Source organism: Oncorhynchus masou, chromosome 5 (assembly GCF_036934945.1).
Source record: "Oncorhynchus masou masou isolate Uvic2021 chromosome 5, UVic_Omas_1.1, whole genome shotgun sequence".
Classification (NCBI taxonomy): domain Eukaryota; kingdom Metazoa; phylum Chordata; class Actinopteri; order Salmoniformes; family Salmonidae; genus Oncorhynchus; species Oncorhynchus masou.
In genome coordinates, this window is record NC_088216.1 from 21,246,645 (window position 1) to 21,265,888 (window position 19,244).

At 38.5% G+C, this 19,244-nt stretch overlaps 1 protein-coding gene across 4 annotated transcripts in view; it reads right to left on the reverse strand.

Annotated features, from left to right (window-relative positions):
- LOC135536810 (metal transporter CNNM2-like) overlaps positions 1-16,671 on the reverse strand; it is a 73,024-nt gene extending 56,353 nt beyond the window's left edge. For 3 of the 4 annotated variants that reach the window (XM_064963067.1, XM_064963049.1, XM_064963072.1), the window contains exon 1: positions 15,013-16,671. In XM_064963067.1, coding sequence (XP_064819139.1) covers positions 15,013-16,504 — 1,492 coding nt within the window. In that variant the 5' untranslated portion in view covers positions 16,505-16,671. The remainder of the gene's footprint in view (positions 1-15,012) is intronic. The other variant, XM_064963059.1, reaches the window with a different exon arrangement.
- Between the last annotated feature and the right edge of the window lie 2,573 nt (positions 16,672-19,244).

The following is a 19,244-nucleotide window of genomic DNA, read 5'->3' on the forward strand; positions in this document are numbered from 1 at the left end:
TGGTTCCAAACTTCTTCCATTTAAGAATGGAGGCCACTGTGTTCTTGATACCCTTCCTCAGATCTGTGCCTCGGCACAATCCTGTCTCAGAGTTCTACGGACAATTCCTTGGACCTCATGGCTTGGTTTTTGCTCTGACTTGCACTGTCATCTGTGGGACCTTAATCATGTCCAATCAATTGATTTTAATTTAAAATATTTTTTTTATTTTACCTTTATTTTACTGGGCCAGATAAGAACAAATTCTTATTTTCAATGACGGCCTATGAACAGTGGGTTAACTGCCTGTTCAGGGGCAGAACGACAGATTTGTACCTTGTCAGCTCGGGGATTCGAACTTGCAACCTTTCGGTTACTAGTCCAACGCTCTAACCACTAGGCTACCCTAGGGTCTGAATTTGACCATAGGTGGACTCCAATCAAGTTGTAGATGTCACGTTCTGACCTTTGTTTTGTCATTATTTAGTATGGTCAGGGCGCGAGTTGGGGTGGGCAGTCTATGTTTGTTTTTCTATGATTTGGGTATTTCTGTTTCGGCCTAGTATGGTTCTCAATCAGAGGCAGGTGTCATTAGTTGTCTCTGATTGAGAATCATACTTCGGTAGCCTGGGTTTCACTGTGTGTTTGTGGGTGATTGTTCCTGTCTCTGTGTTTGCACCAGAAAGGGCTGTTTTTGGTTTTCCACGTTTATTGTTTTGTAGTGTTCGTGTTTATCTTTTTTTTTATTAAACATGAATCAATATAACCACGCTGCGTTTTGGTCCGCCTCTCCTTCACCTCAAGAAAACCGTTACAGTAGAAACATCTTAAGGGTGATCAATTGAAACAGGATGCACCTGAGCTCAATTTCGAGTCTCATAGCAAAGGGTCTGAATACTTATTTAAATAAGGTATCTGTTTTTTTATTTTTAATACATTTGCAAAAATGTCAAACTATATTCGCTTTGTCATTATGGGATATTGTGTGTAAATTGCTGAGGAAATGTTTTTCTTGAATCCATTTTAGAATAAGGCTGTAAAGCAATAAAATGTGGAAAAAGTCAAGGGGTCTGAATACTTTCCTAAAGCACTGGAGAAAGGGATTGTAAGGGATTGATTTGCGTGATAGAATTATTTTCTCTGTACAACGGCCTATCCACCTTCTGTGGGAAGTAGACGTCCTTGATTAGCCTACATATCATCAGACTCAAAACCGCTAAAGTCACACTTCTGGGAATAACATGCGCTCAGACTATATAATAAGCTACATTACTGGAATCCATGTTGGTAAGACAAAACCAAGCTTACTGGACCTACGGATATGAATCACAAGAGCCAAATTCCATGATGCATGTGTGGTGTGCCCAACACACTGTCATCATGACCTCACATTACCACACGACTTTGCCTTTTACAGAATTATTCATATTAGAAGGAATTAGAACAGCTAATTCAGTTTCTGTTTAATTTCAATAGCATAATTCTTTCAATATGACATTTAGAGAATGACATTGATAATTCAAGAGACTACAGACAAAGACAGTATCATTACACTTTGCTGGTCAAAATAACTAGCTGCATCTGTGAAACGATATTTGTTCTGGCCTGAGTTGTACGGAACGCTAGTAGCACTGCCATTATGCCAGCTCACTGAAATCTAAGCGTGAGCCTTACTCTAACCAGACTACAATTCCAGACTTCTCTGAGCTCATTTCAAAAGCCAACTTTAAAGTGTTCAACAGCAAAGCTACTAACATTTAAAAAAAATGAAAAACTGTTTCAATACCCCAGTTCACTACACCGGAACAATGTCTGATTCATGAAACGGACTCTTACAATCCCATAATAACAATTCCATTGATGCATCAGCATCAAAAGAAATAGAATGAGCAGAAGCAGAACACTACTATTTTGAGAATCGAGCACATCTTGAGGAGCTGCAACAGAGGTTGGGATCAAAAGGCATTTGAAGATAAGACAAACGCGGGTTCAGTTCAGTTGGTTTGTGACAGGGACGGTATGGCTCTGCCATGTTGCCTGCATCTATCCAGTCCTTCAGGACAAGCAGGTGAGGAGATTAGATATGCCATAACATACCTTTGTCTATTATTTCCTATTGGTGAATCTCCAACTGGAGTACGTCACTGATCTCAAGAGCCGGCGGAGGTGCTGTACGGAAGTGCTAAAGCATTATGTTCATTTTCTAACACAGCTTCTAATACAGGCCTGCCAAGTAGGACGAATTTGGAGTATCGCGCTTTTTCAACCCATGCCAAGTTTCACAGGTTAACGACCGATTAACGACTGTTTATATGTGTGGATCACAAGAACAGAAGTAATACCTTATTGTGTAATTAATTACATTAAGTAACAACTGACATATTTCAACGGAACAACAACGGAACAATACTCAAGTGCCTTCTGGGTAAGGATGGCTTTTTTAGGAAAGACCGCAATTCATCGCGACGACACAAATATAGCGGTAAATGTATGAGTTTGCTTCTGCCCTTAATACTGTAGTACGAGAAGCCATTTAAGGTGTGTTCAAACACATGAAGAAGACAAGTTGTGATACCAGATCAGACAGACTTTGCAGTCAGAAACACACTGAGGCTGGAAGCTGGGTCCATTCTCCTCAACAGTGACACTGCTAATCAGTTTTCAAGGTCTAATCCAGACATTTTTTTTTAAATCTCAATATCAAATTATTTCTGTCTAACAACTAAGCACCTTACTGTAAGAGATTTCCATTCAAATGGGCAAAAGATTTTCAAGAAAGAATTTTGCTTGGACTGTCTGGGAGTGGTCTGAGCGGGGAGGGGAAAACTGAAAACTAGCTGTTATTGGCAGAGAGGTTTGGAACTATCTTTCTTATTGGTCTTTGAACCAATTTACCGCATGGTGATGTCACCAGGGAGGTCAAAACTCCCTCCCCTAGACCAGGATGACATTTCAGCCGGTCTATTGAAACAGCTCTACGACTAAAAGGAGATTATCATCATTTTCAAAATTTCACAGTATTATTCCAACCTCAAAGCGTGAAATATATATAAAACACAGGAAACTCAAGTTTTTGGCTGTACCTGGCCTTTAAAAAGTCTACTCCATGTTATAGTAGAATTTGAGGAATGTAGGCCATTTGAAAAGCCTGGCTTTGAACACAACCGGTTCAAACAAACTGATCACAGAAGTGTATTTATTCTCAACAGACCTGGGTTCAATAGAGTAGTCACAATAACTGCAAACCATGCCAATCTGGCACTCCAGGCAGCCTAAAGAAAACACTCAAAGTACTAAAACAACAAAAAAGTATTTGAACCGAGGTCTGATTCTCAGAACTTCTTCAAACCGATCATCTGGCTACAGTACGTTCTCTACGCTTTCGTTGAACATGTCAAGCTTGCCAAAGCATATGCCTAGTTTGAGTTGCATACAACAAAAAAACGGAGGTAAAATTAACTCTTGTTGAGTGAGACAAGAGAGCATAAAACCGAGACAAGCAATCCACATTAAGGTGAAGCATGTAATCAATAGACAAAGTAAAAAGTCTTGAAGGAAAAGTCACGCTGTGTTCAAAGGGGTATCCCTCACCAGGAGCCATTCCTGTCCAACTGCCAACATGACGCCATTTAATCCCACCTCTTATTTCGCCATTATAAATAAGCACAGGAACTGTAACCAGGTGAACAAACGCTCAAGCACAGCCGAGAATTGAAAACCACTTTTGTGAAATGATATGAATTCGAAAAACGTCCGCTGAAGCAATGTCCCTGAAAGTGTTAAAATACTTCAATATCAACTAGGTTAGTTTCACTTTAAGACAAAAAGGAAGGAGAAGGCAGCTGTGGAGGCTAGTTCAATACCTGCCAGGGCTCATGTAGCATCTAGTACACTGTTAAAACGAAGTGCTTTGTAATACCAGAAACTAGTGGCAACTGTGCTGCCACCAACTCAAAGGAGACGAAACCTGAACTTTTCTGGGGTATTGAAACACATCAACCTGAGATGTTTTGAAACGTGACACGGTGTGTTGTAACACCAATTGATCCAGCATTGTGCAACACCTTGCCAGAGGCTGGGAGCACTTCTGGAAAATGGCAGGCATGGGGGTTACATTACATCAAACATTGCAGGATACTGTATTTGCCTCTACCGTAAAAAGTTTCATCATTGAACGTCATTTTGCCTGACAATTTTGATATCCATTCATTATTATCCATTACACCTCATGGCATAACAAGTTGCTTAATATTAATATAGAAGTATACATTTCTTTATTCAAACATGCATATAACATTGTGTAAAAGAATCATAAAATCGAAAATGTTGAATTACCCACAATCCTCTAATAACTGAGCCACGTGGGAAGATAGGAAATGCAAGTAGAATAAAACCGGACTTCTGAATAGTTAAATACATACATTTTCTCTATCTTTGGTTATCCTCATATGAAATATCTTACATTTTGAGAAACATTGTTGGATTTATCCTTACTATTTTTTGGTTAAATTAAATTAACAAATCATTGAAACAACTCAATATTAGGAAGCTTCTCTGAAGCTGGAGACTCACATCTCCCTCACTAGCTTTAAGCACCAGATGTCAGAGCATTTTACAGATCACTGCACCTGTACTTAGCCTATCTGTAAATAGCCCATCTATCTACCTTCCTCATCCCCATACTGGTATTTATTTATTTATTTTGCTCCTTTGCACCCCAGTATCTCTACCTGCACATTCATCTTCTGCCAATCTACCATTCCGGTGTTTAATTGCTATATTGTAATTACTTTGCCACCATGGCCTATTTATTTCCTTAATTTGCACTCACTGTATATAGACTTTTTGTTCTTTTGTTCTACTGTATTATTGACTGTATGTTTTGTTTATTCCATGTGTAACTCTGTGTTGTATGTGTCGAATTGCTATGCTTTATCTTGGCCAGGTCGCAGTTGCAAATGAGCACTTGTTCTCAACTAGCCTACCTCGTTAAATAAAGGTGAAATAAAAAAATAAAAAAATGTTAGGTATACTCAGTTTAGTAAGCAACAAATATATATTGTACGTGTTTTGAGGCTGCCATTTACATGTACTGAAAACCCCCAAAAGTGTTTTCACAGCACTATCTTAAAAACACCTAAATTAAAATTTAAGAACCACTTTGGGTGTTTCAGAGTGCTTTTATTCTGTTTTAAAACACTATCTGTGTATTCATTGCACAATCATCGTGTTTCAGAGTGCTTTTATTCTGTTTTAAAACACTATCTGTGTATTCATTACACAATCATCGTGTTTCGAGTCTTTCTGTTTTTACAGTGTAGTCTACACTGGAGGCCTCTTTCTCAACCCCAATCAAGTACATACAGCACATAGTATTCTAGTTATATGTGAGACAGAAACAGGCACGAGTGGAATGTAGCAGAACTGGAAAACGAGGAATGGCACTTTCGAGGAACGATGGCGATGCGCTGCTTAGTTTGAACGACAGCTGTCCTTCCCACCGGCAGTGGCTGGCACTGGGCCAAGTTACACTGTCCAAGGTTATGGTGTTCAGGGAGGAATAAGATTAAAATCGACCCTCTCTGTGTGTGTGTGTGTGTGTGTGTGTGTGTGTGTGTGTGTGTGTGTGTGTGTGTGTGTGTGTGTGTGTGTGTGTGTGTGTGTGTGTGTGTGTGTGTGTGTGTGTGTGTGTGTGTGTGTGTGTGTGTGTGTGTGTGTGTGTGTGTGCGTGTGTGATTCAAAACACAAGCAGAAGGCGATCTACCTTTGTAAATATGTCACGTGTCTGGGAAATATGACAGCATAAGACTAGTAAAACTTAAAGGGGGTGAAACAAAGGGGGTGCAACAAGTGAGTGACATTAATTCGTTCAAAAAACAAGACTGGACATGAGTGTGATTGGCCCCATTCTGTGTGTGCTACTTGGGTTCATCCCAAAGGGCACAAGTTGACCCACTCGTTAACACACTACTAGTAGTCTCTAATTGTCGCTAATTGTCACTGTCACTAAGTGTCACTACTACTCGCTAATTGTCACGAATTGTTGCAATCCGACAGAAACTAACAAAAGGGTTCCGAAGTTTCCAAGGGGTTGTCTGTCTCGATTTAAAGGTCTCGGATGACGATAGTGGCTTAGGTCAAGCCACCAACCTGAACCTTAGCATGGGGGCATATTATTAAGAACTGCCACCACTGGGATTTTTGAGTTTCTTGTGCTCCTTCTTACTCTTCAGGTGGAAGCTGGTTTACTTCACAGTTGCAGTGCAGAAAGTGAAAGCCTCCTCTTCAACCACAAACAGAGCCAGCAAGAAACGGCTAATTCAGAATCCTCAAAAACCTGAGTTCAAAAGTTAAACCAATTACACTTTTCATGTGCTTTACACTGAGTATACCTAACATTAGGAACACTCCTTGCCCTCAGAACACCTCAATACGTTGAGGCATGGACTCTACAAGGTGTCGAAAGCGTTCCACAGGGATGCTGACCCATGTTGACTCCAATGCCTCCCGCAGTTGTGTCAAGTTGGCTGGATGTCCTCTGGATGGTGGACCATTCTTGATACACACGGGAAACTGTTGAGCGTGAAAAACCCAGCAACGGTGGAGTTCTTGACACAAAACGGTGCGCCTGGTACCTACTACCATACCCCGTTCAAAGGCATTTAAACCTTTTGTCTTGCCCATTCACCCTCTGAATGGCAAACATACACAATCCATGTCTCAATTGTCTCAAGGCTTAAAAATCCTTCTTTAACCTTCCTCCTCCCTTTCATATACACTGACTGAAGTGGATTTAACAAGTGATTTCCATAAGGGATCATAGCTTTCACCTGGATTCACCTGGTCAGTCTATGTCATGGAAAGAGCAGGTGTTCTAAATGTTTTTTCCACTCAGTGTATCTCTAACGTATGTAGCTGTTGGAGCAGATGTGGCGGGAGGCTTTTTTCTTTCGTTCTTCAACCCAACTTCAGGCGGCTGTGCAGCAACCAGCTCCACAAGAGGCAGTCAAATTAATTAACAATGACTTACAATACAAAGCACTTTGAACCGAGTGTGGTGCCGTGACTAGAGGCAGATTGACGAGAAACTTTGACCTCCCTTCCTCAGGATTTACAACCGCTCCAGAGGTTGGACGGAAGGAAGGCGAGTTCCCTCTGGAGCAGAGCCAAGAACAGGAACCCAAAGACCACACTGGCACCTGGCCTCGTGGCCTTGCTGGGAGGCTGGAACCTGGAGGACTAGGGCTTAGTCTGACGTACCTTACCTATATGTACAATCTACAAAAAGGTTATATCTACAACTTTAAAACTGCAATATATAACTTTTTTGGGGCGAGCCAACCAAATTCACACAGAAATTAGAGTTATAGATCTGTCATTCTCATTGAAAGCAAGTCTAAGAAGTGGTAGATCTGTTCTATGTGCACAATTTCTATGCTTCCCGTTCTTAAAGCTGCACTATGCCGAAATCGCTCCGCCATTTCATGGTTGCTAAAATTCGAATAGTTCGCCTGATATCAGTTTGTGACAAAACAAGCAAGAATCGTGTAGAGAATCACTGTACCATCTAAACCGCTGTGAAATATATTTTTCCATAAGCAAAAATATAGTATTTTCAGCTGTGTGAAGCTGGTGTTTAAAACTGAAGGTGAAAGAGCAAGGCTGTTAGCTTTAGTGAATGAGAGCTGTGGTGGTAGATAATGGGGGTTTTATGGGTCATGTTCTGGGATCACTGATGATGTCTAAAGGACTGGCCATAGGTCAGCAATATCCTATAATAGATAAGATTATCAATGCAGCTGCTTTTCTGTTCTGACCACCTTCTAGTCTGCTAATCATATCCATGTATTAATAAATCCATTAAGCAAATGCTAATGCATACCGTTGTCTACTATATTAATAGAAACCTAATTTGAAGTAATCACACCATGGTTTCTATAGAGATTTTCATCACTGACAGAAACCTTCAAATGAATGTGACCAAATTAATGAATATGCATAATATGTAATATTATACATTAGCCTTCAAACAAGGCTACTTTGACAAGCACGGTTATTTTTTCCATTAATTTACTTCTCGTTAATCGGATTTTACAATAAACCAAAACAAACACTCTAGCGATTGAAAAATGAATATAAAATGCCTAATTGACATTATTTCTCTGAAAAAATGTAGTTCAGTGAAATCATAGTCATAGAAAGCTATTGACTAGATGAACTTGGTCACAACTAGTCTTAAAGTTAAGTATGATAGGCCACAAAGTGTAATTTGTTTTTTAAAGTCTTGTAATGATGTAACAACCATAATGATGTAACAACCGCAATGATGTAACATCCGTAATGATGTAAAAAATGTAATGATATAACAACCATAATGATGTAACAACCGTAATGATATAACAACCGTAATGATATAACAACCGTAATGATGTAACAACCATAATGATGTAACAACCGTAATGATATAAAAACCATAATGACGTAAAAACCATAATGATATAAAAACAGTAATGATGTAACAACCTGAATGATGTAACAATGGTAATGATATAACAACCGTAATGATGTAACAACCATAATGATGTAACAACCGTAATGATATAAAAACCATAATGATGTAACAACCATAATAACGTAACAACCATAATGATGTAACAACCGTAATGATGTAACAAACGTAATGATGTAACAACCATAATGATGTAAAAAATGTAATGATATAACAACCGTAATGATGTTACAACCATAATGATATAACAACCGTAATGATGTAACAAACGTAATGATATAACAACCGTAATGATAAATCAACCGTAATGTTATAACAACTGTAATGATGTAACAACCGTAATGATATAACAACCGTAATGATGTAACAACTGTAATGATGTAAAAAACGCAATGATGTAACAACCCTAATGATGTAACAACCGTAATGATGTAACAACCATAATGATATAACAACCATAATGATGTAACAAAACTAATGATATAACAACCGTAATGATAAATCAACCGTAATGTTATAACAACAGTAATGATGTAACAACCGTAAAGATATAACAACCGTAATGATGTAACAACCGTAATGATGTAAAAAACGCAATGATGTAAAAAACGCAATGATGTAACAACTGTAATGATGTAACAACCGTAATGATGTAACAACCATACTGATGTAAAAACCATAATGATATAAAAACAATAATGATGTAACAACCATAATGATGTAACAACGGTAATGATGTAACAACCGTAATGATATATCAACCGTAATGATATAACAATCGTAATGATGTAACAACCTTAATGATGTAACAACCGTAATGATGGAACAACCGTAACAATATATCAACCGCAATGATATAACAACAGTAATGACTTAACAACCGTAATGATGTAAAAACCATAATGATGTAACAACCATAATAACGTAACAACCATAATGATGTAACAACCGTAATGATGTAACAAACGTAATGATGTAACAACCATAATGATGTAAAAAATGTAATGATATAACAACCGTAATGATGTTACAACCATAATGATATAACAACCGTAATGATGTTACAAACGTAATGATATAACAACCATAATGATAAATCAACCGTAATGTTATAACAACCGTAATGATGTAACAAACGTAATGATATAACAACCATAATGATAAATCAACCGTAATGTTATAACAACCGTAATGATGTAACAACCGTAATGATATAACAACAGTAATGATGTAACAACCGTAATGATGTAAAAAACGCAATGATGTAAGAACTGTAATGATGTAACAACCGTAATGATGTAACAACCATAATGATATAACAACCGTAATGATGTAACAAAACTAATGATATAACAACCGTAATGATAAATCAACCGTAATGTTATAACAACCGTAATGATGTAACAACCGTAATGATATAACAACCGTAATGATGTAACAACCGTAATGATGTAAAAAACGCAATGATGTAACAACTGTAATGATGTAACAACCGTAATGATGTAACAACCATAATGATGTAAAAACCATAATGATATAAAAACAATAATGATATAACAACCATAATGATGTAACAACGGTAATGATGTAACAACCGTAATGATATATCAACCGTAATGATATAACAATCGTAATGATGTAACAACCTTAAAGATGTAACAACCGTAATGATGGAACAACCGTAATGATGGAACAACCGTAACAATATATCAACCGCAATGATATAACAACAGTAATGACTTAACAACCGTAATGATGTAAAAAAAGTAATCATATAACAACCGTAATGATATATCAACCATAATGATATAACAACCGTAAAGATGTAACAACCGTAATGATATAACAACCGTAATGATGTAACAACTGTAATGATGTAACAACTGTAATGATGTAACAACCTTAATGATGTAACAAACATAATGATGTAACAAACGTAATGATGTAAAAACCGTAATGATGTAACAACCGTAATGATATAACAACCGTAATGATGTAACAACCATGATGATGTAACAACGGTAATGATGTAACACCTGTTATGATATATCAACCGTAATGATATAACAATCGTAATGATGTAACAACCTTAATGATGTAACAACTGTAATTATGTAACAACCGTAATGATGTAACAACCGTAATGATGTAAAAAACGTAATGATGTAACAACCGAAATGATGTAACAACCATAATGATGTAAAAACCATAATGATATAAAAACAGTAATGACGTAACAACCTTAATGATGTAACAACCGTAGTGGATGTAACAACCGTAATGATGTAATAACTGTAATGATGTAACAACCGTAATGATATAACAACCATAATGATGTAAACAACCATAATGATCTAAAAACCGTAATGGCTGTAACAACCATAATAACGTAACAACCATAATGATGTAACAACCGTAATGATGTAAAAAAACGTAATGATGTAATAACCATAATGATGTAACAACCGTAATGATAAATCAACCGTAATGATATAACAACCGTAATGATGTAACAACCGTAACGATATATCAACCGCAATGATATAACAACCGTAATGATGTAACAACTGTAATGATGTAACAACCTTAATGATGTAACAAACATAATGACGTAACAAACTTAATAATGTAAAAACCGTAATGATGTAACAACCGTAATGATATAACAACCATGATGATGTAACAACGGTAATGATGTAACACCTGTAATGATATATCAACCGTAATGATATAACAATCGTAATGATGCAACAACCGTAATGATGTAACAACTGTAATTATGTAACAACCGTAATGATGTAACAACCGTAATGATGTAAAAAACGTAATGATGTAACAACCGTATAACAAAATGATGTAACAACCATAATGATGTAAAAACCATAATGATATAAAAACAGTAATGACGTAACAACGTTAATGATGTAACAACCGTAGTGATGTAACAACCGTAATGATGTAATAACCGTAATGATGTAACAACCGTAATGATATAACAACCATAATGATGTAAACAACCGTAATGATCTAAAAACCGTAATGGCTGTAACAACCATAATAACGTAACAACCATAATGATGTAACAACCGTAATGATGTAACAAACGTAATGATGTAACAACCGTAATGATGTAACAAACATAATGATGTAAAAAATGTAATGATATAACAACCGTAATGATGTAACAAACGTAATGATATAACAACCGTAATGATATAACAACTGTAATGATGTAACAACCGTAATGATGTAAAAAAACGTAATGATGTAATAACCATAATGATGTAACAACCGTAATGATAAATCAACCGTAATGATATAACAACCGTAATGATGTAACAACCGTAACGATATATCAACCGCAATGATATAACAACCGTAATGATGTAACAACTGTAATGATGTAACAACCTTAATGATGTAACAAACATAATGACGTAACAAACTTAATAATGTAAAAACCGTAATGATGTAACAACCGTAATGATATAACAACCATGATGATGTAACAACGGTAATGATGTAACACCTGTAATGATATATCAACCGTAATGATATAACAATCGTAATGATGCAACAACCGTAATGATGTAACAACTGTAATTATGTAACAACCGTAATGATGTAACAACCGTAATGATGTAAAAAACGTAATGATGTAACAACCGAAATGATGTAACAACCATAATGATGTAAAAACCATAATGATATAAAAACAGTAATGACGTAACAACGTTAATGATGTAACAACCGTAGTGATGTAACAACCGTAATGATGTAATAACCGTAATGATGTAACAACCGTAATGATGTAAAAAATGTAATGATATAACAACCGTAATGATGTAACAAACGTAATGATATAACAACCGTAATGATATAACAACTGTAATGATGTAACAACCGTATTGATGTAACAACCGTAATGATGTAACAACTATAATGATGGAAAAACCATAATGATATAAAAACAGTAATGATATAACAACCATAATGATATATCAACCATAATGATATAACAACCGTAATGATATAACGACCATAATGATATATCAACCGTAATGATATAACAACCGTAATGATGTAACAACCGTAATGATATAACAACCGTAATGATGTAACAACCGTAATGATATAACAACTGTAATGATGTAACAACCGTATTGATGTAATAACCGTAATGATGTAACAACTATAATGATGGAAAAACCATAATGATATAAAAACAGTAATGATATAACAACCATAATGATATATCAACCGTAATGATATAACAACCGTAATGATATAACGACCATAATGATATATCAACCGTAATGATGTAACAACCATAATGATGTAACAACCGTAATGATGTAAAAAATTTAATGATATAACAAACATAATGATAAATCAACCGTAATGATATACCAACCGTAATGATGTAACAACCGTAATGATATATCAACCGCAATGATATAACAACCGTAATGATGTAACAACCTTAATAATGTAACAACCGTAGTGATGTAACAACCGTAATGATGTAATAACCGTAATGATATAACAACCATAATGATGTAAACAACCGTAATGATCTAAAACCGGTAATGGCTGTAACAACCATAATAACGTAACAAACATAATGATGTAACAACCGTAATGATGTAACAACCATAATGATATAACATCTGTAATGATATATCAACCGTAATGATATAACAACCGTAATAATGTAACAACCGTAATGATATAACAACCGTAATGATGTAACAACCATAATGATATAACAACCGTAATGATATATCAACCGTAATAATGTAACAACCGTAATGATATAACAACCGTAATGATGTAACAACCGTAATGATGTAAAAAAACGTAATGATGTAACAACCGTAATGATGTAACAACCCTAATGATGTAACAACCGTAATGATGAAACAACCGTAATGATGTAACAACCGTAATGATGTAACAACCGTAATGCTGTAACAACCGTAATGATGTAAAAAATGTAATGATGTAACAACCGTAATGATGTAACAACCGTAATGATGTAACAAACGCAATGACGTAACAACCGTAATGACGTAACAACCGTGTGCACAGAAGCTGCCTGATCAAAACGTATATCGTTCCTGCTATCAACAGACATGTGTGATTGCCTGTGTCAGATTGTGACGATACCAAAATGCACCTGAAGATGAAAACTTTACAAAGTGAATAACTATGTCAAAAAGTGTAACTCTGTGGGTGTTAAGAGAGAGGAGTTATTCATTATTCACACGACTGTATTCCAGTGGGCAGGACAAAGGGAGTTATCAACGCCGTCATTCAGAGGCAATGCACACAACTTAGAGTAGGGAGAGGGGATTTAAGCAGGTTCTCAAACAAGATGCCCCTACCTGATAACCTTAGCACTGACGCGGTTGTACCATTCCCATGAATGAATTTCCTAATGCAAGTCACAAACCACAGAGAGGGAGAGAGGGAGGGAGAGAGAGAGAGAGAGAGAGAGAGAGAGAGAGAGAGAGAGAGAGAGAGAGAGAGAGAGAGAAAGAGAGAGAGAGAGAGAGAGAGAGAGAGAGAGAGCAAGAGAGAGAGCAAGAGAGAGCAAGAGAGAAAGAGAGAGTGGGAGGGGGACCGTGTGAACATTAACGAGGAATGGAAGTGATGGTGAAAGATAAAATGAACATTCCCCCTCTCCACTCTTTCTTTGCAGGAAATGACCCAAGAGGTGACAACAAATGCGCCCTTACATCTCTGACAAGGAATGTCAGCCAGCTACTTTAGGATGCCATTCCTCCCCACCTCACCTCGCCTCTTTTCTTTTTATTGTATCTGGGATCTTTTGTGACACGCTTCCTGATGGAGCAACGCCACAATCCATCTTCCTGAAAGTCGGGTTTCGTGGTTTGGCGTAACATCTTTGTTTATACACTTAAAACACTTGGGGCATCAAGGAGACACCTGAAGGACAGCAGGCCATCTGTGCTATGAGGTCATTCATGTGTCTCAGTCAAGTTTTAAATGACAGTAATCTGTTATTAGAAAGACACACATTACTTGACCATCTTCCAGAGGGAAAGGGTCTTCGAGCTCTCTATGATGTCATAGTATTATCATAGTAGGACATCTGATCTGGATATTATGGTGTCAAGTGTGTGACGTTATACATATACAGTCAAGGAACTGGGACAGTGTTGTTCCCTGAGGCAAATACCCCCTGATTGAAGGTTGTGATGTTTTCCCTAACTATAAAATGCCATGAATATGTTGATATGAATAGAAATCAACAGTGGAGATGTAATACGGTGAATTGACTGCTTACTAATGTGTAGCAACACTTGTCTCTCTAGGTTATTATATAATCCATCTGTATTCCGATGAAACGTCATTCTCACATTTGCAATGAATCCCTAGACCATAGACATGCCAAGTGAAAGCCATGATGGAACAGTCATCACACATTTTGCTTGAAATGGCATGATCATTTGATTGACAGGATACAGTCGGGCCAATAAAAATGAAACCCCCCTCACCTTTCTTGAACTCCTCCAGCATGGCATCCAGCCTGGTGTCATTGAACACAAAATGCAGCTGATGGCTGTAAAACTTAGTGATGGTTTTCAGCGGCGTAGAATCATCTGGGTCGACAAACGCCAGGTCCTTCACGAACAATAGATCCACAATGTTGGACCTCTCGCCCTCGAACACAGGGATGCGCGTGTAGCCGCTCTCCATAATTTCAGACATGGTGTTGAAGTCGAGGATAGCATCACCTGGAATCATAAAACAATCTCTTAGCGGGGTCATCACGTCCTCTACAGTCTTAGTCCGCAGTTCCAAGGCGCCCTGAATGATGTTCAACTCCTCTTTGACCAGATCATTGTACGGATCCGTGACTCTGAGCATCTCCAAAAGCTTCTCGCGGTTGTACACAGTGCCTATCTCTTGGCCCAAAAGGTAATCTAGAAGTTTGCTCACTGGGTATGACGCAGGGAAGGTGAGCAGCATGAAAAACTTGGTGAGGAAAATGGTGTTGGCTCCAACGGCAAGGCCATGTCTTGAGCATATGGCTTGAGGGACAATCTCTCCAAAGATGACAATTCCAATAGTTGACATCACCACAGCTATCAGCCCAGAACCTGCAATATCATCAAATAAGATAGTTAGAGTTGTATTGACGAGCACGTTGCCTAGGAGAAGTGAGCAAAGCAGGTAATTCCCTTGGCTCCTAACTGGCTCTATCTTTTTGGCATAATTCTTCTCCATCTCTGTGCCACAATTCTGAACTATTTGGAGCTCCATTGGGTCCAGTGCCATCAGTCCCAAGTTCAACCCGCTGAACATGCCTGACAGACACAGCAACATGGAAATAAAGATGACTTGAAGCCAGAAGGGGAGCAGAAACCTCTTCTCCTCCACAACTATCACTTTAGTGTCATCTCCGTCGTGGTAAATCCAGGTGTTTTCGGTCCATGGGTCGTGCAGGCCGGCGGCGTGATGGGCAGGTGTCGAGGTGGCGATGCACAGGTAATAAGATTTACTCCTCTCGGTTTTTCGAAGGGGTTTGACCTCGATTTCAACTACTCCCGACGTCCTGCGACTTAGAATGATGTTGGGCAAGATGATTATATCCGAGGTCCTGATACCGCAGGGATGCGCGGACGTATCCTCTTTGCTCCCGTTGTCCCCCGACAAGCTGTCGATGTCCCCGACTGGTCGGATCTGCTCGTGTTCCGTAAATGCAATTTTGGACCAGGTCTCGTTGTTTATGTTTTGCCCGTAGACCCTCAATTTGACACGAGACCGTTCACTCACCCGTAGGTAGCCCCTATCCATAAAGGAAATGTCGTCCGTGTCCTCCAACCGGAGCCCGATGATAACCGTGTCCGACTCTACCCCGCCTTCTTTGCCACTTGTCGAGGTGACCAAACAACCGCTGACAGTTAAGAAAATCATCGTCAGAGCTCGAACCCGGCTAAGTGACGCCATTTTTGCAGAGGGTACTGGGGCCGACGGCTCAGCCATGTTGATAATGGGCAACCTCCTGAATGAAAATAGCTTTTAAAAATCAGAGCCAATCGGAGTCCGCCTTCATCTCCACCGGGGGTCGCCGTGATTTGTGCAGCATCGGGGACCCAAGCGCTTGGTTCCACTACGAGTCCGAAACTGATTACTCCTAGAGCGAACTCGTGCCTCCCCTGATGTCCCGGAGACAGACGACGGTAGCACCCAATCCAGTGCGGCAGTTGGACGGGGGCGGAGTTTTCGCCGCAGCTCCAACGAATGAAATTCCAAAACAAGCGCACCTCACGCAAAAAAGCCCAAGACACTTTCCTCGTGACTTTTTCAGATGGATTTCAGAGGCAACCAATAAATAATGAATTGGTGGGTAGATCCATAATATTTGATTTATCTGGGTGGAGTGAATGGTGCGTCGTTATGCAATGTTCTCTCCATTGCTGAGGAGAGCGAGAGGTAGAGGGAGAGAGTTGTTTCAGCGGGCTGAATGGAATGCATGCTTTTAGGCTATGTGACATTCTTTATGCATTTTAGATTAGTTCCTTAAAATGACCAAACAAGCAGTCACAATGCATTTTATAGCTTAGGGTATGATATGTATTGTAGGCTATTTAAAGATGATCTGCAAAGCCTAATTGTAGGGAGGGTTGGTTGACCCACCAAATCAATACAAATGCATGATAGGCATTGGAAATGATACAGATAGACAAAACGTGCAGTAATTGCCATGTGTAATATTAGCCTAATTAACAGATAATTACGCAAAATGCCCAGACGCATGTATAAGACATTTTCTTTTCAATACTGTAGTCTACATTGTTCTGGTGTGAAAATAATTATATCATACAAAGTGTGCAAATTAATTAATAATCACCCATCATTAATATGCAATTTAGCAAACGCATGATGCGGTGTTATGCATGAATCACATTTCAATGGGCTACTTTCCCAAAGTAGGCATCGGGCATAGTTTAAAAAACGGAGGGATAGTTAGGACAGTATCACAACATCACATTGAGGTAGTAGAGTCATTATCTGTCCAATCGGGGATTATGATGACAAAGGCACGCATGTCAACTCATGGATAATAGGCCTATTCTGCCTGACGTATCAGAGCATGGAACAAAGCAAATAAACAACATCAAATGAAGCACATATGGTTCTACTACATATATATATATATATATATATATATATATATATATATATATATGCTTTTTTTCCTGTTTTCGGGTGATGGAATATTTCCATGCTCTTCAGGGGCTGGTTGTTTATCAACAAAACCGACGCCTGCACAACTATGGGACAAAACCGACAGGGTTGGCTTAGATTGTTGATAGTCGCCAATATTTATTGAAAACCTAAATACAGGTGCACCATGAACACTTGTTGTCTCTCAAATACATCTTTGCAGCTGTTGGTTAGGTAGCCAGCCAATTTTAGCCATGTCATCATTGAGGTGACAGTCAAATAACCAACAACAACAAAAAATACCTGGCATCAAGAACAAGATAAAAACTAGCAGAAACGAGCCACTTACAATTCACCAAAGGGAAGTTTCTTGTCACTTTTGTTAGCTATCTGGCCATCCAGAACCATAACAACACATGGGCTTCTGCGCCTTTGAAGAGCGCGCAAACTTTTCTAGACGTCGTCAGCTAACTAGTCTATAGGTGTTATGACAATGGATGTAGTTGTTGCAGGGATTGTGTCCAACAGTGCGCAGTTGGGAGCGCTGTAGACGCGCACCCACATCTGATTGGAACAGTGCATCTCTGAGATTGCGTGCTCTCCTATAGGCGAACAGGGGAGGGTCTTTGAATAGCCTACATATTTGAATTTGGAATCAGACGTCAATATGTGCCAATGTTTATTTAGAATTGCTAAAGAGCGGTGTAAAGGTAGAAGTGAAAACACAAATATTTTTTTTCTCAATTTTGTGTATGCCTCAGCAATTGATCTCTCTCAGTGTCTTTTGCCCGATTGTAGGCTGTCTTTATCCAAGTGTCCCTGTATCCCTGTTCCTAGAAGGGGGAGGACAAAGCAGCAGTGTTAGTCTCACATACAGATATGAATGAGCAGTTCCTACAAATTCTCTAGAACTGGCTAATGGGCAGCGTAGGCCTACGTGCTAAGCGACAACGTAAGGTCCGCATCACCGAACATAAGTCATCCATTCGTAGAAACAATCAGCAGTCTCCTGTCGCCAAGCACAGAATTCAATCAGGACATTACAACACTCGATCAAGTTCATCGCGACAGAGAAGGATCACATGCCCTTTGGGGATGATAACTAGTAAAACGATAACGCTTCTTGATCCACTACCTGGACATTGTCTCCCCTAGGGACGTAATGAGGAACTCGATCTCTTTTTGATTGAAAAACATTTAGCCTACTGTATCACAGCCATGTTTTGTTTGGATATATTTGAATCAATATTGTTTCGCCTTTACACAAGTCATGGGAGCATTTCGCTACACCAGCAATAACATCTGCTAAATATTTGTATGTGACCAATAAAATGTTATTTTATTTGATAAAATGGTTCACAAAATATTATGAACACCTGCTCTTCCAATGAAATTAGACCAGGGATGGGCAACTGGCTGCACGCGGCCCTTTTGTAGGCCTGCGGATTTATTTATTTGAACTCAGTCGGGGTTTCAACATACTGTTGAGAGTTAGAATAATAGAATACACAAGATGCAATTTCGAAATTTGGTTGTGCATCAGCAGTCGCTCAGT